The sequence below is a fragment of the Dromiciops gliroides genome, chromosome 2, assembly GCF_019393635.1.
Source record: "Dromiciops gliroides isolate mDroGli1 chromosome 2, mDroGli1.pri, whole genome shotgun sequence".
In the NCBI taxonomy this organism is placed as follows: Eukaryota; Metazoa; Chordata; class Mammalia; order Microbiotheria; family Microbiotheriidae; genus Dromiciops; species Dromiciops gliroides.
This window is the reverse complement of record NC_057862.1, coordinates 466,534,727-466,559,699: the sequence shown is the minus strand read 5'-3', so window position 1 is coordinate 466,559,699 and position 24,973 is coordinate 466,534,727. Positions and strand designations below refer to the sequence as shown.

The window sequence follows — 24,973 nt, the reverse complement described above, 5'->3', positions numbered from 1 at the left end:
CTAGAGACAGAAATGACAGAAACATTTAAGTGAAAAGGTCACAGGAAATAACAAGGGGCACATACAAAGAAAAGGCTTTTTTTCCCCCAACTTCTTTCCCATCTTGAGACAGAAATCCTATTTTTTTTTCATTTACCTGATACTCTTTCTATTATCATTCAAGGAGCAAAACTGGGTAGAAACCACCCCTAACTCTTTAATGCAGAGAACAATGAGCTCTGCTTCCAGCAGTGAAGCAAACCAAATAAGTATCCTTACCTTCCCTTTCAATGTCTGCAATGCATCAAGGTATGCTGCTAACATAGGTAGACTCAGGGTTTCCACCAACGTTGTATGCAACCACTGGACAAGTTTAATGTCCCAACTCACACTTGCCAGTGCCTGCCGAACTCTCCTCGCACATTTATCCACAGCAATTCGCCGCAGCACAGGCTCATTGCAAGCCTAGAAGATGACAGTATGGGTTAGAAATATGAAGAGGTGAAGGGAACCATCACATTTTACTGACCAATCCTAGGGGCATAGCTCTATACGGTATGGATGGGGATGTCACACCTGGCTGATGTCACCCTACAAAGGATAAGAAATGCTCAAAAAGTTCTAAGAACTGGGCAGCTAGGTAGCACAGTGGATAAAGCACCAGCCCTGGATTCAGGAGAACCTGAGTTCAAATCTGACCTCAAACACTTGACACTTACTAGCTGTGTGACCCTGGGCAAGTCACTTAACCCACATTGCCCCACCCACCCCCACCCCAAAAAGTTTTGAGAACCAAGAAGTAATAATGAGGAGTAAGCTTTTAAAAATGCCTCCTCAGCTACTGTCAATAGCAAATGAAAGATTTTAAAATTTACAGGGCTCACCCTATCAAACTTACCCCTTCATTGGCTAGCCGGGCCAGCCGGTCAGACTGCAAGGCTTTGAGAATCTTGTTGAACAGCTTGTTCTGAGCAATTGTCCAACCAGTCCTGGAGAAGAAATTGAGAAAAATTAAAGTCAAATATCTACGGTCTCTCTAGACCCTTTAAAGATGACCTAATAACCTAGTAAGCCCTGTTTCCACTATAAGATTGTATAATTCGAAATGGCATATAATCCAACAAGCACTTATTAAGTACCTGCTATGTATAAATACTATTCTGAACATTGGGAATATGAATACAAAATGAAAAAGTCCCTACCTTCAAGGAATTTACAATCTATTAAGGAAATGTAAAATATAAAAGATAAGTATATTCATGATAATTTGAAGAGAAAGAATAAAATAAAAAGGAGATCAAGAAAGGGTTACCATAGGAAAGGAGAAGCTGATCCTTGAAGGAAGTTAGGGCTTTTAAATGGTGGAGGTAAATAGAGAGATCATTCCAGGCATGGAGGAAAGTCTATGCAAAGGGACAGGTATAGGAGATAGAATGTTGTGTATGGGGAACAGTAAGTAAAGCCTGTTTGGCTGAAACAGAGTATGACAAGGACAGTAATATGAAATAAGTCTGGAAAGAGAGGCGGAAGTCAGACTGTGGTGAGCTTTAAATGCTAAACAGTGAAGTTTGTATTTTATTCTAAATGTAATAGGAAGCCAAGGGAGTGATATGGTCAGGCTTGTGCTTCAGGAATACAGATCTGGCAGTTATGTGGAGGACATATTTGAAGTAAAAGACTTGCTCGAGACAGGAAGAACAATTGGGAGACTACTGAAATAGTAAATGTACAAGGTGATGAGGGCCTGAACCAAAAGAGTGATCAAGTAAATAGAAAAAAGGGGACAGGTTCAGGAAATGTTGTAGAGAATAGTAAGAACTGGCAACTGATTGTGGGGAGAGAGGGGTTGAAGCAATTGAAGAATAGAGGATGCCTCTGACACTGAACTGAAAAATTAGAAGGAGGGTGATGCTCTTGACAAAAAAAAAAATACTTAGATGCTTTAGAGAGATATGGTCTGGTTTGGATCTATTGAGTTTGTATTCCCTATGGGATATCCAAGTGGAGGCATCCAGCAGGTAGCTATGAAACTGAATCTTAGAAGATATATGAGACATGTAAATTTGGAAATTATCTGCCTAGACATGAAAACTGAATCTACAGGAACTGAAGAGATCATCAAGAAAGAGAATATTAGGAGAGAAGAATGCCCAAGGCAAAGCAAACCCCCCTGGGGAGGTTGGGGGAACATGCATGATAATTCAAAAAGAGAGAGAGAGAGAGAAGTAGGATTCATACAATTAGAAGAACTAAGAGCAATGTTATAAAAACCCAGGGAGAGGGAAGCATCCAGGAGGAGGAGGTGGTCAATAGTGTCAAATACTGCTGTGTTCAAGAAAGATAAAAGGATGAGGACTGAAAACAAGCCATCAGATTTAGCAATTAAAAGATCAGAAAAGGTCATTTTGGGGCAGCTAGGTGGCACAGTGGATAGAAAACTGGCCCTGGAGTCAGGAGGACCTGAGTTCAAATCCAGCCTCAGACACTTAACACTTACTGGCTGTGTGACCCTGGGCAAGTCACTTAACCCCAATTGCCCCACCAAAAACCAAACCAAACCAAAAAAAAGTCGTTTTAGTGAAGGTTTTCAGAAGCCAGTTTTTCAAAGGGCTGAAAGGTAGGAGGAAAGGAAAAAAATGCAATGAATGTAAACAGTTTTTTCTATGAAAGGCATGAGATATAAAATGATAACTTGAGGAATTTTTTTAATTGAAGGGGAGATTTGGGCATGTTCATAGCAACAAGGAAAAAGCCAGTAGTTGAGGAAAGATTAAAGAAACAGAAAACAAGATGATTTAAGAAGATGAGCTGATAAAAGAATGGATTGATGGCACAAGAAGACAAGAAAACTGAGTTGATTCAACCCACGGGAAATCCCATCCTCTTCTCAACACAAGTATATGAATAATAATTATAGTAATTATAATTCAAATATATAAAGTATTTTTTAAGGTCTGTAAAGCATTTTCCTCATTAACAGCCCATTGAGGGATATAATGAAAGAATTATAATCCCTTTTATGGACAGAGAAACAAGACAAAGAGATTGTGATTCACCTAAGGTTAAATAGCTACTGTCAAGAGTTGAACTTGTGTCCATCTGATTATGATCCTCTATCAATATTCTTTCCACTATGCCAGTCTCTCATTACACACCACAACATAAGTCAGGAGAAAAGTCATAAGCTCTATTTCTGTTTATGCTTATAAAATCAAAGCTAGTCGGGGGGCGGCTAGGTGGCGCAGTGGATAAAGCACTGGCCCTGGATTCAGGAGTACCTGAGTTCAAATCCGGCCTCAGACACCTGACACTTACTAGCTGTGTGACCCTGGGCAAGTCACTTAACCCCCATTGCCCCGCAAAAATAAAAAAATAAAAAAATAAAAAAAAAAATCAAAGCTAGTCCTTTAAGTAAGTTATTCTCTTCATTATGCCATTAGTGAAAGTATATTTACAGCTCCTAATCCCCACAGCAACCAGTGCTCTGTTCCCAAATAACTGTGTATTTACTTCATATATGCTTTGTATTTACTGAGCATATGTACTGCCTGTATCTATATTTGTGTATACCATTTCCCCCAATGAAATTTAAGCTTTTTGAGTGCATGGAATGAAGGAAAGAAATAAGCATTTATTAAGCTCCTACTATACACTAAGCACTGTGTGAAGGGCTTTACAAATATTATCTTATTTAATCCTCACACAATCCTGTCCTGTAGGTGGTATTAGTTTTGATCCTTACAACAACCCTGTGAGATAAGTGTCATTATTATATCCCATTTTACAGTCAGGGAAACTGAGGCAAGATTTAAACTCAGGTCTTTTGGCTCCAAGTCCAACATTTTTTTCTAGTGTACCAACTAGCAGCCTTGAGATTTATAGGAACTAATTTTAAAAATAAGAACAGCAGCCATTTTCCAAGAGATAAATGGTCATGGGATATACAAGCAGTTCTCAAAGGAAGAAAAGTAAGCTATCAACAAGCATATTAAAAAATGACCCAGGGGCAGCTAGGTGGCACAGTGGATAGAGAACTGGCTCTGGAGTCAGGAGGACCTGAGTTCAAATCTGGCCTCAGACACTTAACACTTACTAGCTGTGTGACCCTGGGCAAGTCACTTAACCCCAATTGCCTCACAAAAAAACCCAAAAACCAAAACCAAAACCAAAAAAAATAAATGACCCAAATTATAAATAAGGGAAATTCAAACTAAGACAACTCAATTTCCATCTTATAGTCATCAAGTGGGCAAAAATAACAAGAGAGAAAAGTAATAATTGTTGGAGGGGATATGGGAGAACAAGAACACTAATACATTATTAGCGTATTATCTGTGAACTGGTTTAGTCATTCTGGAAAGCCATTTGCTTTCCTACTTTATTTTGTATTCAGGTACACTTTATTATTTTTATCACTATTTGTGGGGTTTTTTAACCTTTTGATGACTGCCCATTTGAGGTTTTTACCAAAGTAGACAAGCATAAAATTAATTTTCAATAGGAATTTGCTAAAATTTGGAAACTATGAAGCCTGGTAACATGTAAAGGATTGGGTGCTAGTTCATCACCTTGGTAATTAATTCTGCAAACTCATTTAGTAAATTGCCTAGGAAAGTGATATGCCCAGAGTCACATGGCCAACAAGCTAATATGCATTAGAGACAAAAGTTGACCAGAGGTCTGTTGTCTAAGATTATTAATACGTCCTTTTATTTTCCTCGAGATATTTTCTTATCACTTCACATTTCTGAGTTTGGGACAGACTTCCTTTCAAAGACAAAGAACTAGAATCTGATATTTCTTTATGAAGCTACAAAATATTGTTTTCAACTTATCTTACCATTTATTATATGACAGAATGTTTTCCTTATCTGCTTTTCTTGTTACTATATTTATTCTGAAACCCAAATTGGTAAGGGATGGAAATGATGCAGACACTGGAGAAGAAAAAAAACTCAACTACCTAGAAATTACTATCATACTCTGATGACAGCTGAGATCACATTAAAAGCCACAATGTTGACATACCAAAAACCAAGAAAAGATTTTAAGGTTGTTGCTGGATGTATGCCAAACTAGTTCCAAGAACTAAGATAATTGTTTGCTGTTTTGTGTTAGCTCTATGGGAGGTCTAAAAAATTAAACTGACAGAAGAAAAAATATGATCTAACCCAAGGATCACGATAAATAGTGCCTGAGAGATATAATTTAAAAAATTTTTAAAGAGGAGACAGAATTTTAACTACAAGTCTGTAGGGTAGGATAAGCCCCACTGGGCTTTGCTGATGTTGACTGTGGTGAACTGAACTGGATCCCCTCCCAAATGTTCCCCACCAGTTCAATTTAAACAGGGAAATAACGTCTCTTCTTGATTTCTCAGACCAGACACCAAGACTAGGAACCCATCTTCCCTCTAGCTTTGAGTAAGCCCAGATGAGACATTCAGGGGGAAGGGAGGAGGGGGAGGGAGAGACAGTATTCACTGTTTATGCTGACCTCTGCCCTATGCCAATTCCCACACTCTCAGTCCTAGAGAAACCTTAAATTAGTGAGTATGGAAATACATCCTTTGGTATCATATCACACAGAGTCTATTTTATGTGAAAATACCTAAAAGACTTAAAACCCATTGTCATGGTCATAATTTCTCTCTTCCTTATGAAATTTTAAAACAACTTTGCTTGAACATTAACAAAATTATAAGTCTCCTGAAATCTATTAAATCACCTTGCTTACAAAAAGGGTGGGAGGGGGAGAGGAGAAGAGGTGGCCAATCTCAAGGATTCAACTACCCAATATGAGATGTTTTCATTTTATTCAGCCTTATAAAATATCCAGGTATGCTCATTACTAGAACATGTGCTTCTGACACAGATTCCCATTTCTTAAAAATTTCAAAATTGGGGCAGCTAGGTGGCACAGTGGATAGAGCACCAGCCCTGGAGTCAGGAATACCTGAGTTCAAATCCTGCCTCAGACACTTAACACTTACTAGCTGTGTGACCCTGGGCAAGTCACTTAACCTCAACTGCCTCACCAAAAAAAACAAAAATATAGCACCTACCTCACAGGATTGCTGTGAAAATTAAATGAGATAAATGGAAAGTTCTTAGGTAGGAAAGTGTCCCTACATCTAGTAGTTTACATATGTAGTTTAATACTGTAATAACTATACTTTGGTTCAGTTCTAACAATTAAACGCCACTGAGGGTATTCTATTAACAACCCTGGCCCATATACATTACCCTTGACTATAGAGAAGAAGCTCCAAATATATGGAATTGAATTCTCTCGCCAAGGAGAAACACTGAAATTTTAGCTGAAGAACAGCAAAGTGTTTGAGTATGTTTCTTGTAAATTGGAACCTTTCGTCTTATATTTAGGAAAAACCTGCTGAACTGTGTAAACATCATATGGAAGGACCAAGATATTCTATGACACGATAGCTTGCTACAAACCACTTTGAGTATTTACTGAATGATAACTACAATATAGCACTGTTGGTGGAGCTGTAAATTGGTCTGATAAGCAATTTGGAACTAAGCCCAAACGGTCAATAAATTGTGCAGACTCTCTGACCAAGTGTCACCACTAATAGGCCTATTCCCCAAAGACATCAAAGAAAGAGGAAAAGAACCCATATGTAAAAGAATATTTATAGCAGTTATTTTTGTAGAGGCAAAAAACTGAAACTAACGTGGTACCCATCAACTGGGGAATGGCTAAACAAATTATGGTATGCAAATGTAATGGAATACTACTGTGCTATAAGAAGTGATGAAGACGATAGTTTCAGAGAAATCTGGGAAGATTTGTATGAATTGATACAATCAGGAGAACAATTTATACTATAACACCACTGTAAAGACAAACTACTTTAAAAGATTTAATAACTCTGATGCAATGCCCAATCAAGTCTGCAGAGGACCTATAATGAAGCATGTTACCCACTTCTTGACTGAGGTATGATAGACTCAAGGTGCAAAAAAAGAAAAAGATGTTAGGATATAGCCACTGGGTGGGTCTGTTTTGCTTGACTGTTTAGTTACTATAAGTATTCTTTAGAAGGAACATTTCTAAGTATTTGAGTTTTTTCCTTCTCCAATATCTGTAATTCCAGCCCTTTCTTCCTCTCTTTTTATTTAGGGAGAAAAGGTTATTGGGAGGAAGCAACAGTAATGCCAAAAAAAGTGGTCCACTGAAACATTTTTTAAATGCACAGAGGAAAACAGAAGTTCAAATGGAAATACAACTACTGCTCAGGGAAGAAGGAATAACAAGCTAACATGCTGGAAAAAAAAACTAAAATGAAATAAAATAGAGATGAATTTACATTCAAGTAATTTTCATACAATTCTACCACTCAAGTTCAAAGAGTTAATTTCACAAGACTAAGATGGGGGAAGATATAGCTAGCCAACAGCTTATTGAAAAAGATCTGTGTTTTAAGTAAACTACAAGCTCAACATGAATCCAAAATATGACATGGCAATCCCATGTAATCTAATGTAACATTAGGCTGCACTGGCAGCCATGATGATGAAATCCATGCCATAAAAGAATCAGATCAAAGAACTGAGGATGTTCAGTTTGGAAAAGACAAGATTGGGGAGGCAGTGGAAGAAAGGGCAGGAGAAGATAATCAATAAATATTATTTATTCAACCAATATTTATTAAGTATGTACAACGCGGCAGGCACCGTGCTAGGCAATGAGAATGCAAAGACAAAAACAAACCAGCGCCTCAAAAAGTTTACATTGAGGAAAAACAATGTATACATACATATATTTATGTGTATATTTATGTGTATGTATGTAAATATGTATACATGCATGTACATATATTAGATATGTATATACATATGCTAAAATGTACTTTTGAATTCTTATACATAAACAGACACACACAAATTAAATATTAAATTTCAGGGGAGAGGTACTGGCTACTGGGGGAGGGGGGATGAAGAAGAGCCTCATTTAGGATGTAAGAAGCTATGGATTATAAAAGGAGGAAATAAGGGAGAGGGCATTCCAAGCATGGGGAACAAACAGCCTAGAGACACAGAGGCAGGAGACAAAATGTCACACATGGGGAACAACAAGAAGGCCAGTTTGGTTGGAACATAGAATGTGTGATGAGAAGTAACATGTAATAAGTTTGGAAAGGGAAGCTGAAGCCAGATTGTGAAGTCCTTTAAATGTCAAACAGAGGAGTTTGTATTTGATCCTGGAGGCCTTGGAAGAAAGACTATTCCCCTTCATTGGAAGTTTTCCCAAAAAAAGCTAGATAAGCACTAGTCAGAATATGCTATAGAGGATATTCCTGTTCATCTATGGTTGGTCTAGATGATCTGTAAGGTCCCTTCCAACTCTGAGATTCTGAAAAAGATTACAAACTGCTTTCTCAGTAACCTATAAAGTACTCTAGGAACCAACACACTTCCCAGACTTAATGAAGAAGGCCTTTGTATGGCTCTGGAATTCCCTTCATGCATTTTACATTTACAAAATGCTTTACCAACTGCAGAATATTTTATACACATTTTCTCTCCTTTGATCCTCAATACTCAGTGAGGTAAGTGGTACAATTCCCCATTTTATAGATGAAACAGTTGAGGATTACAAATGTTAATAAATCACAGTCATATAGTGTTTTAAGGTTATTAAAACTTTACATACATTATCTCAGGTGATCCTCACAACTTGTGAAGTAAACACCACTCTTTTTACACCTTGCTTTTTTGTTTTTGTTTTTGTTTTTGTTTTGTTTTTTTGCGGGGCAATGGGCATTAAGTGACTTGTCCAGGGTCACACAGCTAGCAAGTGTCAAGTGTTTGAGGCCAGATTTGAACTCAGGTACTCCTGAATCCAGGGCTGGTGCTTTATCCACTGCACCACCTAGCTGCCCCTACACCTTGCTTTTTACAAATGAGGAAACTAAAGCTCAAAGAAATGAAAAAACTTGCCTAAGGTCACAGAGTTGATGGCCAAACTTAGAACTGCACCCAGGAAATATGTTTAACATGATTATAATGTATAACCTATATCAAGTTGCTTACTGGCTTCGGGAGGGGGAAGGGAGGGTGGGAGAAAAATTTGGAACTCAAATAATCTTTACATGTAATTGAGAAAAATGAAAAGAAAGCAAAGGAGGAAGGAAAGGAAAGAAGGAAGGAAAGAAGGAAGGACTGCACCCAAATCTTCTGACTCCAAGTGTTTTTTCTGCCATATCACATCCCTAAGAAAGTATCTGCCTAACTCAACCTGAATTACATAGCACCATGTGCAAACAAGTTTTCAGTTTATGTTTTAGGATGATGATGAGATGATAATAAAAAAGAATACCAGTTTGGAAACTGTGACCATTATCCCATGGGATTCAATGTTCCTGAGGAGTCCTACCTGTTGACATGCTCCTCCCAGTCCTCAGGTGGGGGTGGAGCATCCGCATCTGTCCGAGCAAAGATGACATGACGTTCACACTCATTCATCACACTTCGTGCCTTCTGGTTGTCGTAGAGTGGCACTGGGGTAGACGTGACAGTCTCCACATCAATAGGGATGTCTGCCTCACTACAAATAAACAAAGTATAATCAGACTACTACTATTTTGCTTAATTTGTTAATGTGCTTAATGTTTGTCCAGCTACCAACATATCCTTTTTATAGTCAGTTCTCAATTTCCCAATTGCATGTTATCCACATAAAATTTTTTACTCAGATTTTCAGCACATGCCACTGCCCTGATGGTATATGCACAAGGACAATAGACTAATTTTAATACTGTCCAAATCAAGACGATTAGAAAGGTAAATCTACTACAAAATTCACAAATATCATTCAGGTCTAAATACGAATATTTTAAGTTCCAGTTTTGTAATGAATCATAAGTGCTCCCTTTCAGGGATATGAGTAATAGATAAATATTTAGGAGCTTCCTTGATCTCAGGAAATGCCCTATGGCAGGAGCAATGTCTTACTCACTCTCCCTGTTCCCCTAGTTTTTCCTAAAAAAGTTTTGAAACATTCCTTCTTGAGACTCTGGTTCAGGAAACTAAGAATTCAGACCTTAGACATCATTTCCCCAATGCCTGACTACAAAGCAGTCATGTGGATTTGGAGGCACTCTCAGATGCATGGCTGAGGAGAAAAATGGGACTTTCTCTCGGCTAAATCAACAGAAGGTATTTTCAACGCCTAGCCTTGTTGATCATCCCTCTCCTGCTATGGCTAAGTAAATCTCCTTTTGTTAACTGTTGAAGGGGCAAAGTGAGTGTCTCATTTTGTCCCAATATCTAACCTAAATTAATAAGAGTCTGGCCTGAGTTAGGCCTATCCTAAAACATCCCCCATCTCAAATTTCATTAAAACTAAAATATAAGGTAAATAAAATCGGTTACGATCTAATTAATTATAATATGGCAGAAGTAATGGTGTCATAACAGAACAGTAATGATCTCTAGAAAAGCAAAGTCAAACAGTAAGAATCTGTCATGTATATCCAGCACTGGCTAAGGAAAAGACACAAAACACTTTGAAAACATGAGTATTCTGGTTACTAAAAATGTGTTTGCTATGGTGAATGAATGCTGGCTATACAACCTTCAAGATTATCCAGTTTCCTTTGCTCTGATTCCTTTGTTTGTTCCAAGTACCTTGACATGTGTGGGGGGGGGAGGTGTCCCTGGATAGTTAAGACAATTATGCAAGCCCCTGAAAAAGTACATCCACCATAGTAAATTGACGTTCTGATGCCTTAAACAGTACTTTGTTGAAAGTCCCAGAGACTGATTTCCCCCGAAGGAATTGATAAAATTGATTTCCTAAACATGCAAAGCTGAGCACCAAATGTTATAACTGTAGCAGACACCTGAACCAACAGCCAATTAGCTGATTTCTCTCCTTATTCTGTTCTTCTACATCATTCTAATTATAACCCTCATTTTCAAACTATCTAATGACTTTTTTTATTTTTTTGGTGTGAGAATCAGAGAGCCACCACCCTGCTAAGAAAGGCATTGTGAGAACCAGGGGAGCTCCACCCTGAGGAGAAAGCATGTGAAAGCATGAGAAAGCCTCTGGAAACTGCCTGGTGTCCGGAAGTTATGTCTACTCATAGACTGCCTGTTAAGCCATGCCAATCAGTGGACCAGCCAATTAGCTTGGAGCTGTGTGTGCCTGGGCAGCCACAGAGGGCTTCTGCTGTAGAGAATGAGGATTGGCCTTTCCATTGGAGGTGGCGATAGGAGCAGGAGGTGCAGTCAGCTAGGCTCTTTTCTTTCTCTAGGTATTCTCTTTACTAACTTCTAATATACTTTAATAAATACACAATGCCCAAAGATTGGTGCTATATGTTTCTAATTTAAGGCGACCACTGATTAGATTTTTAGACATCACAGATTTTTTTAAGCTTCACATTGGTGAGGCAATTGGGGTTAAGTGACTTGCCCAGAGTCACACAGGTAGTAAGTGTCAAGTGTCTGAGGCTGGATTTGAACTCAGGTTCTCCTGCCTCCAGGACCGGTGCTCTACCACTCTACCTAATGATTTTGTTCTCCTTTGGAACTTCCCCCAAACCCCAAAGTCAAGTATCAATACCATTTTCCACAACATATCTGTTTTGACTGTGTTATGGGTCCTGACAGAAACATATTTATTTTATCAAGGTATTCAGATATAAGTCCTACGCTAAGGCCAAAGGGGTCCAAGTCTTTCTAATACTTAGCATATGCTCAGGATATGTTCGTTCATTTTGTACTATTAGCAATGCTGGATTATGGTCTGTTAGTTACTCAGAATGATTTTGAGTATTATTACTAGTACTGAAGTCTAAAAGCAATTTAATCAACTCAATCCTATAAAAATTCAGTTACAAGCCATGTACTAGTCATCAATTCGTTTTGATAAAGTCAATGAGAAAACTAGTATTTAACAGGCTGAACTGTTCTTGAGAACTATGGCATATAGTCAGAGCACATCTGAATTCTTACTCCAGGTTTACCTCTCTGATGGTGGTTCAAAAGATTTATTTTCAGAAATTTCATGAAAGAGAATATACTTTCTTCCAAGTACTTTTTTTTTTTTCGGGGGGGGGGGCAATGAGGGTTAAGTGACTTGCCCAAGGTCACACAGCTAGGAAGTGTCAAGTGTCTGAGGCTGGATTTGAACTCAGGTCCTCCTGACTCCAGGGCCAGTGCTTTATCCACTGCGCCACCTAATTGCCCACGAGAATATACTTTCTTTAAAGAGACTGGCCGCATAACCAGAAATGTCACTGGTTAAATCCTAATGAACTACTAGGATTAAAGATTATGGGGTTGAAGGAACCTCAGAGATCATCTAGTCCAACCCTGACACTGCCCAATGTCAAACAGGTAATAAATGACAGGGTGGGGAGTTAAACTCAGTTCTCTAATTCTAAATCCAGAACTCTTTATTTATTTTCATGTGTTAGGTAACTCACTTAAATTTTTTTTTTGGCTAAAAATCTTAAGCAGTCATATGTACCAAAATATTCATAGTGCATTTTTTTGTGGAAACAAAAAGCAAGGTATAATTAACTGAGTGTCCACGAACTGAGAAATGGCTGCATGAATTATGGTATTTGAATGCAATGGATTATTAACAGCATCAGAAACAATGAAAAGGAGAAAGAAGGTAAGATTTCTGTGAACTGATACAGAATAAACTAAGTAGAACCACGAAAACAATATCCACAATGACAACTATAATGTAAATAAAAAGGAAGCCAAATGCTGAAAAATTACAATGACCACTCTTGGTCCCAGAGAACAGATGATGAAACACACCTCCCTCCTTTTGGTAGAGAGTTGGGGACTACAGATGCAGAACGTCAGATGTGGCCACTGTGTCGGTTGGTTTTTGCTTAACTATTTTTCTTTATTACAAGTGAGGCTCAATGAAGGTGGGGATATATCCAGTAATGACTGTGATATAAAAACAAAAGGCATCAATAAAACTTTTTTTTTTAAATGACAGAATTTTAAATACAAAAATGTCAGGCCAACTGAATCAGCCAGGCCACATTTAGTCATGTGTTGGACACCCAGGCCTTAATCTGATATGCTAGACGTTATAGAATTGTCTCAGATTCCTCAATCCCCCAAACCAGTCTCCTCCAGAATCCCCAGAAACACCCTCCCCATACCCCATTATCCAACAACTGTGGTACCTGTTGTTGGGGTACTCTCAGCACCCTAATGGAGGAAAACCACACACTCACATGGTACTGTCCTGGTGACGCCTGGGGGTGACAAAGAGCATGCGGGTTGGGCGGGCACTGCTGGCATCTGGGTGAGCACTCCATGGCTTGGCATAGCTATGATCCAAAAAAACCAGGTCCAGCTCCCGTTCATGTACCGAAAGCTGGAAAAGCAGAGAGGTGCCCATGCGCCGGGCTGAAGTCTGGAAGTCTCGTTCACCACCCCGGTGGGACATCTCTATAGAAGCAACACTGTGTCTCAGAGACTGGGAGTCAGCATGTCGTCAGTCTGCAACAAGAAGAGATCAAATTGCTATGGGGATAGAGCAAAATTCAATTCCAATAGTATAAACTTCTGACTCAAATAATCTTATCCTTTTCTCAGAAAAAGGTTAGCACTAATAGTCTGTATTTTCACAACTGAGTACTCATTTCCTTATCTTGTGCCGTTGTCTAATTACATATACCTTGTCAACATTATACAGTAGAAAGATAACTGGACTTAAAGAATCAAAAGCCCTGTGTTCAAGTTCCAGCTTTACCATTGATTTGCTAAACCACTTCCCCTCTGACATTTCTCAGTCAAGGAAATGTGGGTAATTGTGCTGCCTTCCTTACATGGTCATTTTCAGGAACAAATAAGATGTATACAAATCACTGCAAAATGTAAAGCACCTTTATGTGCCAGCTATTATTTAAATGATCATAAAGAACTTTTAAGAGTGGATAACCTGGGGGGCAGCTAGATGGTGCAGTGCATTCAGGAGTACCTGAGTTCAAATCCGGCCTCAGATACTTGACACTTACTAGCAGTGTGACCCTGGGCAAGTCACTTAACCCCCATTACCCCGCAAAAAAAAAAAGAGAGAGAGAGAGAGAGAGAGAGAGAGAGAGAGAGAGAGAGAGAGAGAGAGAGAGAGAGGAGAAGATAACCTTTCAGGCTTTAAGAAGCCAGAATTTATTTTCCTCTGGAAATCTCACCTCTGCCAGCCACCCTTCAAATGCCCAAGGGCCTACAACCAGCCGCACCTCCACCCCCATCCTTAATTCCCAACCACCACTTGTTTGTTTTGTTGTTGTTTTTTAAGTTAAGTGACTTGCCCAGGGTCACACAGCTAGTTAAGTGTCAAGTGTCTGAGGCGGGATATGAACTCATGTACTCTTGAATCCAGGGCTGGTGCTTTATCCACTTCACCACCTAGCTGCCCCCAGCAACCACCACTTCTGAATGTGAGTTTATCATCCCACCCCCACCCCCTCCACGAGACTACTCTCCCACCCTGAGGCCCCCTCTCTAATGCCCAGTCTTCAGACCCTAGGGGAGCTCATAGAATACCATAGATTTGAAGCAGGAAAGGAACTGTGATCGCCATTATTTCTCGAGGAAACAGGCAAAGTTTGGACAAGTGATTGACTCAAGGTCAAACAAGAGCCTGGAAGAGTGAGGCTGGACACGTGGATTAAAACCTTAGTTTTGTGGATAAAGCACTGGCCCTGGATTCAGGAGGACCTGAGTTCAAATCCGACCTTGGACACTTGACACTGTGTGACCCTGTGGGCAAGTCACTTAACCCTCAATGCCCCTCAAAAAATAAAAAACAAAAAAAAAAACCCTTGGTTTACTTCCTACCCTCAGTGAACTTTAAGAATTTACTTTACTTGGATTAGAAAAGAGCGTCTTAAACTTTTTTCCACTCGAGACCCCTTCTTGCCCGAGAAATTTTGACACGACCCCAGGTATATAAGTATATAAAATAGGTATACATAGTTTACCATGGCCAAATTTTTCATGACCCCTACGTTGTTACGAGACCCGTAAGGGGTGGGGACCCACAGTTTAAGAAACTAGGGACTAAATGACCTACAAGGTCCTTCCCAGCTTTAAGTCAAGGCGTTCCCGAGTGGCAGCGCTGAGATTCGAACCCAGGGCGGAGGGCTCTTTCTACGACACGGCCGGGGTCACCTAAGGGGATCGGGTTCCAAACTCCGGGTGCTTCAATGTCATTTCCAACGTGTTCTTCTAAACAACACGTCCTTCCCTAACTGCATTCCTTTCCTATCTCTTCTTTCCTTTCCCCTCCCCCCATTCCTTCAGTCAATTTCCCTTTTATTCCCCTTCCCCCAACCATTCGCCTTCCCCGACCCCACCCCACACAACGGCGCGCTCCCACGCCCCCACGTGCCCGCCTCCGCCCGCTCCTCCCCCCTCGCTCGCTTCCGCCTCCCCTCCCCCACTTATCTCAGAGCCTCCACTCCCGCCCGCCCTCCACCCTGCGCAGGCCACCGCCCAGACCCAGGACCCCGGTCCCCCGAGGATACCTCCCAGTGGCGCTACTCGGGCCGGTCCCGGCGCCCCTCAGGCCCCAGGGCCCGGCCCCCAGCGACGTCCCCGCCCCCTCGACGGTTCCGAGGCCCAGGCCCGGACTCTCACCGAAGGCGCGGCGGGGCCCAGCGGCGCAACGCCCGGGCCCCGTCGCTGTACGCATGCGTGCCCCCGCCCCTCCCTGCCGGTCGGAGCAATCTGCAAAACTCGGAAGTGGATTAAAACTGAGGCGTGAAAACTGTGTGGCCATCGCAAAAACCCGGATAACCGATCCTTCTGTTTTCGGAGCGCAACTGCACGGGGGATGATCCTGGTCCTTTGGAGGGAGCCATTTCCCGGGAAAGGTTGAAGCGAAAATGGGACGTGTTTTATTAAAATTTACACAGGATTTTCCATATGGACTGGTACAGAGTGAAGTAACCAAAGCCAAGAAAACAATATACGCGTTGACTACGACGATGTAAACGGAAAGCACACATACATCAAAAGTGAGTGTAGGGGCAGCTAGGTGGCACAGCGGATAGAGCTCTGGCCCTGGATTCAGGAGTACCTGAGTTCAAATCCGGCCTCTGACACTTGACACTTACTAGCTGTGTGACCCTGGGCAAGTCACTTAACCCCAATTGCCTCACCAAAATTTAAAAAAAAGGGAGTGTAACAAAATTCTAAAGGTCAAGCAGGACTTGAATGAAGAGATATGAGCAACCACCCCCTTCGTGGAGGTGGGACATCCACAGGCACTACATGCTGCGCGTGTTAAGGGACTTTTTCAATGCATCCGATTTTTTTTCCTCTTTAAAAAATACTGTTTGTTGGATGGGATGGCTCTCTGGTAGGGAAGGGGATGGATACTAGGGATAATATGATGATGTGTGAAAAACAGAAGACATCAATAAAAACTTTTTTTAAAAATACAGTGCACTGTTGTTTGTCCTTGGTTCTCAAAGAGGACTATGACATTGGGGTGATATCACGACTTGCAGTGAATTGGATTTAAGTGAAGGAGGGCTGTGCAAGGTCAGGAACCTCACTCTCTCCTCCAGAGCCATCTGGGTCCAGTGGCAAGACATATGTCAGGACAACTGGAGATGGCCCAGGATGTTTAAGGCAATTAAGGATAAGTGACTTTCCCAGGGTCACACAGCTAGTCCAAGTCTGAGGTGACATTTGAATTCAGGTCCTCCCAACTTCAGCAGCCCTGTACCAATACAGCTCTTCACCAGTGCCGCAACAGCATTAGGAAGTTCACTGAGACCCTAAGAGGTTGTCAGTAACAGCTAGCATTTATATAGCATTTTAAGGTTTACAAAGTGCTTTACAAATATCTTGTTTTACCCTCTCAAGAACCCTGGGAGGTAGGTGCTGTTAACAATCCTCATTTTAGAAGAGGAAAGTGAGGAAAACAGGCTAAGTGACTTGCCCTGGGTCACCCAGGTACTCAATGTCTGATCTTAGATTCTATCTCAGGTCTTCTTAATTCCAGATCTAGCACTCTACCCACTGCACTTTGGGTGCAAATCAACCAAACATTTATTAAATACCTACTGTGTGCAAAAAGACAGTGAAGAACGTCAGGTCGATTGGAGCCAGGAAGCTGGGTTCAAGTCTTGTTTCTGACTCAGATTGGCTGTGTGACCCATGGAAAAGTCACTTCTCAGTGCCCTAAAAAATCCAGTTATTCTTTGGTAAGGAGTTTCCTCATCTAGGAATTCTCTATACCAGGTCTAGGCCTTATCTGTGTCCTCTGCTATATGTATTAGGCCCTGGGGATACAAAAGGGAGCCAGCCCCAGGCCTAGAGGGGAAAAAAAGCATTTAAGTGTTTTACTCCCAGGGCCAGGAGTCTTACATCTAAAAAGGGAGGAGACTTGAATGAATTTGAAAAGTCTTTATTAACTGTTTACTGTGCTAAGCCTGGGGATACAAATACAAAAGTGAAGTCAGTCCCTGCCCTTAAGGAGCTGGTGTTCTAACAGAAGACCATAGCCATGAAGGAATGGAATCCAAGACAGTGCTGATTTGACTATGGTACATATCAATACACACATATTAATCAACAAGCATTAATGAAGGACCTACTTTGTGCCCAGCACTGGGCTAGGCACTGGGGAGACAAAGATGGAAGTGGAACTGTCTCTGCTCTCAGGAAGCTCATGATCTGACCAAATAAGACATGTATACTAGTATAGATATAAAATAGAAGATGATTAGCAGGTTAGGAGGAAGGGCAGTACTACCAGCAAAGAGGAGTCTATCAATTAACTATCAAGCATTTATTAAATACCTACTGTGATAAAATAATGGGATTTAGTAGGCCCACCTGGAGATTAATCTAAACTGATTGAATTAAGTGAGTGAGTGATTGCTGATTAGCCCACTTCAAGTTAATTAGATTGTAAGTACACCTGGCTAGCCCTTAAGAAGGTATTGTTCTCAGGAGCTAAAGACTTTGAACTTAACTCGAGACCACCTTCAAGTCCAGTGAATGGATTTAGATGACGCTAACCAATCCAGCTTGAAGCAGTGTGTAAGGACCACCCATGCTCTGGACCTATAAAAAGCTTCCACACACTCAGTTTGAGGGAAGTTCATGATTGAAGCAGGCTTGTGGTGGAAGACTTGAGAAAGAACCCGACCAGCCTGGAGCTCTAGGCTAGATAGGCCTTTTCTTAACTTTCTGAACTCCACGTGAATACCTAGTATGCTTCAATAAATGCTTAATGCCCAAAGACTGGTGCTAAAACTTCTAATTTAAGGTGACCACACATTTAGATTTGAAACATGACACTAATACGTGCCAGGCCCCATATTAAATAATGAAGGTCAATGAAAATGAGGGTCTGGGTCCTTGGGGACTGAAGAACAAATCCTCAAGGAAGTAACATTCTAATTAGGGGAGAAAACATGTATATATTGAAATGTTCAAATGGATCTATGAATGATTGATTTGGAAGTTCTCTTAAAAAGCAGATATCTGAGGAGCAGCTAGGTGGCACAGTGGATAAGGCACCGGCCTTGGATACAGGAGGACCTGAGTTCAAATCTGGCCTCAGACACTTGGCACTTACTAGCTGTGTGACCTTAGGCACACCAAAAAAAAAAAAAAGCAGACAGCTACCTAGCTATACATGCCCAGTCTTTGGACACTATTGCCTATACTTTCCTCAATTTCTGCCAACTTCAGGAGAGTGCTTAGGGAAGCCCTCTGGTTCTCTGTGAGTCACCCTTCACCTTTCCCCCCACCAAGAGACTATCTTCTCTTCCTATCCTACAACTCCTTTATAGCTTCTTTTCACTCTTATTCTTCTGAGTTCATCTTGTTATGCATTTGCTGCTCATTCATACCTACCTATTTCTTCTGTTGTCAGCTGTTTAAGACTTGGTTTTATTTCTTTCAAAACCAAAGTATTCCATATTTCACTGTCAATTGTTGTTCTGTCCAACTCTTTATGACCCCATTTGGAGTTTTCTTGGCCAAATACTTGGAGTGGTTTGCCATTTCCTTCTCCAGCTCTTTTTTTTTTTTTTTGGTTCAGGACAATGAGGGTTAAGTGACTTGCCCAGGGTCACACAGCTAATAAGTGTCAAATGTCTGAGGTCAGATTTGAACTCAGGTCTTCCTGAATCCAGGGCCGGTGCTTTATTCACTGAGCCACCTAGCTGCCCCTCTCAAGCTCATTTTTACAGATGAGGAACCAGGTAAATGGAGTTATGGCCAGCCCAGGGTCATACAGCTACTAAGTGTCTTAAGCCAGACTTGAATTAAGGAAAAGTAGTCTTCCTAATTGCAGGCCCAGCACTCTAACTCCTGGAAACACAATATTAGAAGAATGTTGTCTTTTGGTTTCATGGGAACCTTGGGGATCACTAAAGAAGCTTTGCAGTTTCCTAAAAGTGACCCAAACTGCTCTCTTCCTCTTGTTCCACTATAGACCTACTGTCAACTGGATCAGAGCAAGCCTGTGAATGGCCAGAGCCAAACAGAGCAGGCCAGAGACAGGAAAGTCAGGAATTTATTAAAGTTTATTTTCAAAGTGAAGAAAAAGGCTTGCAAGCAAGGAGCTATAGACACATGTGCCGGGACCCCACCCCTAGTGGGGGGCAGGGTTAGATAGTGTTGGGAGATCTCAATACTTATACTAGTGACAACCCAGTGAGCTGTAGCCCTGACAATGAGAGAGCAGCAAGCATGTGACAAGTTTGATTCATTGAAGGACTTTCCAAGTTTGTCCCATGTTTGTCTTTGATCAGAGAACACCTGATGAATTATGTGACTAGCCCAGAGGGAGAGATCATCCAGAGGGTGATCACAAAGGATTGTTGTCTTGACAAGCTCAGAGCACAGCTTGCTTGCTGGGCCTTAGCTCTGGAAAACAAGGGGTCTAAATTTTATTTTGTCATTTCCCCCTTTTGGCCAAAGGGAGAGGATTTGAAAGAGCTCCTACCCTTCTGGCCAATACCCACAAGAGGCCATTTGGGTCAAAATGAGATGTTGCCCAGGGGCCTAGTTCCTTGAGGGGACCTATTGGGAAAATGTATTCCAGGTATCATTGCTAGCCATTATTTGCTTGCCAGCAGAAACAGGTGGGGGTAAGATTGTAGAGGGAGAAAATGACAAAAAAACACTTAAATGAGGGCCTTGGTGACTGGACATATAACAAAAGGAAAAAAAGTAGGACAATCTATTCAGCCCTTGTCCACAACTTTGGGACAGCTGTCTCATCTGAGTTATCAGCTGCTTCTGGATCTGTACTAGACAAATTTCAAGGTCCCTGGAGGGTTCTCCCATTTACTCTGGAACAGTGGCTTTCCTCAGATGATATAGGAGTACACACCCACAAGTTTGGCAGCTGTGGGAGTAGTCAGAAGGACCCGGTAGAAGCCCTTAGAAACAATGATTGGTTGCACATAGAGATGGTCCAGTTTCCTAGACATGCAAGGCTAGATTCAAACAATGCAATAAGGTTTTTCATAAATTCATAGTCATAGTTATATTAGTGTCAGATTACAGATCAAATTATTTAGAGGACTTAGGATGGACTAGTTTTGAGTAGGGAGATTTACATGTCACCAAGGTAACTGATAAAACTTAAACATAAAATATCTGATATAAAAGATCAAAGCAGGGGGCAGCTAGATGGCACAGTGGATAAAGCACTGGCCCTGGATTCAGGAGGACCTGAGTTCAAACCCAGCCTCAGACACTTGACACTTACTAGCTGTGTGACCCTGGGCAAAGTCACTTAACCCTCATTGCCCTGCAAAAAACAAAACAAAACAAAAAAAAGACCAAAGCAATACAATAATTATCACCAATATTAACTAACAACAAGTCTCCTTGTATCCTAGTGACCCATTTTCAATGTCTGTTTAATAAGCACATTTTGAGTCCCCAATGTTACATGTAGTTATCTGGTCCTTAGATATCTTTTCTGGGACAATAGGCTTTAATCTCAAGACAGCTCTGAAGGGGGCTCTGCTTTTCTGGTTACAAACCTAAAGGTTCCTAGATAATTCTGCTAGTAAGAGGACTTAATATAATTTGGTACAATCAGTTAAATTTGTTTCTCAAGTTTTGAAACTTCAGAGAATTTCCGTTTATATATTCCATTTGCTGTTTCTGTCCTTACCTAAATCCTGTATCTTATATAAAGATGTTTAAAAAATTTATGAGGGTCCAACTGTAAAATGAACTCTACTGCCTTTAATATTATCAAACAGATACTTTAAAAATGGGAAGATATTGTACATAGTAACAGCAACATTGTGCGATGATCAACTGGGATAGACTTAGCTCTTCTCAGCAATACAATGATCCATGACAATTCCACAGGACACACGATGGAAAATGCTCTCCACATACAGAAAAAAGAACCACAGAATCTGAATGCACATTGAACCATACTATTCCTACTTTTGTCATTGTTGTTGTTTTTCCTTTTTGAGGTTTTTCTCTTTTGTTCTGATTCTTCTTTCACAACATGACTAATGAGGAAATATACTTAAAGTGGTTGGACATATATAACCTACATTAGATTGCTCTCTGTCTTGGGGAGGGAGGAGGGAAGGGAGGGAGGGAGAAATCAAAATCTTATAAAAACAAATGTTGAAAACTATCTTTACATGTAACTAGGGAAAAAATACTATTAAGATTGGGGGTAGCTAGGTGGCACAGTGGATAAAGCACTGGCCCTGGATTCAGGAGGACTTGAGTTCAAATCTGGCCTCAAACACTTGACACTTAGTAGCTGTGTGACCCTGGGCAAGTCACTTAACCCTCATTGCTCCACCCAAAACAAACAAACAAACAAAAAAAAAACAAGTAAAGTCTTATTTGGTTTATGGGACTGGATTTGATACCTGGTATATGACACTTCTTATCCTCCCTACTATACTTTAAATTCTCTGAAGGTAAGTATCATGTAAATTCATTGGGTAGAAGAAATGGGAAACTATTAAAACTTTAAAAAACAAAAACAAATGTTGTATCAGTCACTAATTGTCTGACCACTGCCAAGACACTTAACCATTCTGTGCCTATATTTCCTCATCTGTTTTTTAAAAAGTGGACTACAACCAAGAATCAACTACCCAGCAAAATTGATCATTATCTTTCAGGGGAAAAGATGGACATTCAATGAAATAGGGGACTTTCAAATTTTCCTGATGAAAAGATCAGAACTGAACAGAAAATTTGATTTTCAAATACAAGACTCAAAAGAAGTATAAAAAAAGTAAACAGGAAAAAAACCCCATTATTCAATAAGGTTAAACTGTTTACATCCCTACATGGGAAGATAATACTTGTAACTCTCGAGAACGGTATCTCTATTTGGGCAGATAGGAGTGTACATAGAGGGTATAGGTAAAAATTGACCTTGATGTGATGATATAAAAAAAATTAAGGGGTTAAAAAAAAGCATACAGGAGAAGAGGAAAGGGGAGGTGGAATGGGGTAAATTATATCACATGAAGAGGGACAAAAAACCTATTACAATAGGGGGAAAGAAGGTAGGGGTGAGCATTGTTTCAACCTTACATCAGATTTGGCTCAAAGAGGGAATAACATATACACTCATTTGGATAAAGAAATTTAGCTTACCCTATAGGGAATTAGAAGGGTAAGGGGAAAAGGGTGGGGGGACTGATAGAAGGGAGGGCAGAGGCAGGAGAAGAAAGGGGAAAGAATATTTCTTTGGCAACTAATGTGGAGGGTGGATTAGAAATAAGATACAGAGCTAGGAGATCAAATTGGAGATTATTGAAATGAATATAAATGAGAGGTTATAAGGGTCTGAAAGAGGGTGGTGACCTTGTGAGTAGGGAGAATGGAATGAATGTCTCAAAACCTCTTCTTGAGTTTTTGAGGATGGAACATTGGGAGTAAACCCAGTTTAGAGGCTTGCTTAATAGTGATGAATAGTTAACCAGCAAAGGGGGCTGAGCAAGAGTGGTACTAGACTTTGAGAATGCAAAGATAATTCCTGTCCTCAAGGAGTCTACTTTGTACTGGGAAGATACAACATGTCTACAAATCAATAAATACAATGTAATTTTGATGGGGCAGTGGATAGAGTTCTGGGCCCTGGAGACAGGGAGACTCCTCCGTGTGACCCTGGACAAATCATTTAACCTGGTTGCCCCAGTTTCCTCATCTCTAAAATGAGTTGGAGCAGGAAATGGCAAGCCACTCCAGTATCTTTGCCAAGAAAATCTCAAAGAGGGTCATAAAAAGTCAGACATGATTGAAAATCAACTAAACAAAAAACAGGTTCACCTTCCATCTCCTTTTTCCTTTTTCTGACCTAATTTCCACACTTTGGAGGGAAGAAGAGTAATAAAACAGGGCTTCCTATCTGACCATTGATTATGTCTTTCCTATCTCATGTTATATTTGCCTTCAGCCTAATCTCCAACTTCCCTCTAACCTCCAAGCTTGTGAAGAGTGGAATGCTCCACTCAATGACAAACATTCTCATCCTTCACATCTCAGTGATTCTGAACCCCTGTAGAGCCTTTCAAACCCATTTCCTATCCCCCCCGACCTGAGTCCTCATTCCCATCCTTGCCAAATTTCCCACCCAAAGTTTTTTCCAAACACCATCTATCTATCCCTTCCACTGAGCCCTCTGGAATGTCGATTCCATAGACAACAAACTTCCCTTTATTCTTTTTTTTTTTTAAGTGAGGCAATATGGGTTATATGACTTGCCCAGGGTCACACAGCTAGTATGTGTTAAGTGTCTGAGGCCAGATTTGGACTCAGGTACTCCTGACTCCAGGGCCAGTGCTCTATCCACTGCACCACCTAACTGCCCCTCTTCCCTTTATTCTTAATCTTTTCCTCTTCCATTTACCAGCTATTACTAAAACTGGCCCCCCTCTACCCATAACAGACCCTCCCTGGCCACCCTTTCTAATACCAGCTGTATCTTCACTCATTTTCCTAAGCTCCCCATGACCACTGTGATGTTTAAAAAGCTTGAGAGACATGATTTCTGGCTAATTAATCATTGTATTAATAATGCTAGCATTTTATTAATAAAAGGGTCCATGACAATCTCGAATGCCAAAGACTAATCATGGTGGTGGACTCACAGTTTATATGCCCTTGGAAGAGTGGGTGTTCCAGAGAGTGGCAATCAACTCTGGTTAAGGGTTAATGAGAAAGAATGAATACTCAGTGAGAGGTAGACCTATTCTCATGATGGACTGGGGTATATAACTTCATATCATTTACTTCTAAATTGCCCAGCCTTGGTCAATCTAATCAAAGAATTTATCCCCATTCAAACTTGTGTGGAGCACAATGGGCTTCCCCAACTTAAATTAAATTCCTAGCAAGGTTGGGCAGGGTCTGAACAAGATTGAGGAGAATGTTGATCCTATCTGTTACCATCAGTCCTATCCCAACTTTAGAAAAAAAGTACTTTAGAAAAAAAGAACTCTAGATTTCCTCAAATCATTGGTTATCAATAATCACGTCCCCCACCATTTATAAGTTCTCTCCCTACCTCTGTCACTAAATACTTTTTCTTCCTTTGAGGTTCATGCTATTCACATCTACCACCCAATTAAAATCCTGTTAGCTGTTATCTACAGAATCCCAGGTCACTCCCTTTCCTTTCTCACTGAACTCAGTACATGGCTCACAATTTTTCTCTCCTACCCAAATCCTGTCTTCATACTAGGAGGCTTCAGCACACATACTGACTCCCTCAAATGCCCTAACCAATCACTTCCTATGACCTACTCTCCCATCCCACCTCAGCCACACACAAAGATGGTTGTTTTGTTTTGTTTCTCTCTTATTACTAATAACTTGGAGCATCTTGTATGTGGTTATTAATAAATTGCAATTTTGGGAGAAATATCTGTTTATATCATTTTGATGTAGGAGGTGAAAAAAGGATTAATAGAAAAACCTAAGATCCAAGCTCTAATTCAGAT

General features: G+C 40.6%; 1 protein-coding gene across 5 annotated transcripts in view; it reads right to left on the bottom strand.

Annotated features, from left to right (window-relative positions):
• KANSL3 (KAT8 regulatory NSL complex subunit 3) overlaps window positions 1–15,688 on the bottom strand; it is a 41,418-nt gene extending 25,730 nt beyond the window's left edge. For 3 of the 5 annotated variants that reach the window (XM_043982833.1, XM_043982835.1, XM_043982836.1), the window contains exons 1-5: window positions 15,521–15,660; window positions 13,223–13,490; window positions 9,382–9,552; window positions 878–968; window positions 259–444 (exon numbers count right to left, since the gene is read on the bottom strand). In XM_043982833.1, the coding sequence (XP_043838768.1) occupies window positions 259–444; window positions 878–968; window positions 9,382–9,552; window positions 13,223–13,437 (663 nt within the window). In that variant the 5' untranslated portion in view covers window positions 13,438–13,490; window positions 15,521–15,660. Of the gene's footprint in view, window positions 1–258; window positions 445–877; window positions 969–9,381; window positions 9,553–12,788; window positions 12,927–13,222; window positions 13,491–15,520 lie in introns of those variants that run through there. The other 2 variants (XM_043982834.1, XM_043982837.1) reach the window with 2 other exon arrangements.
• Between the last annotated feature and the right edge of the window lie 9,285 nt (window positions 15,689–24,973).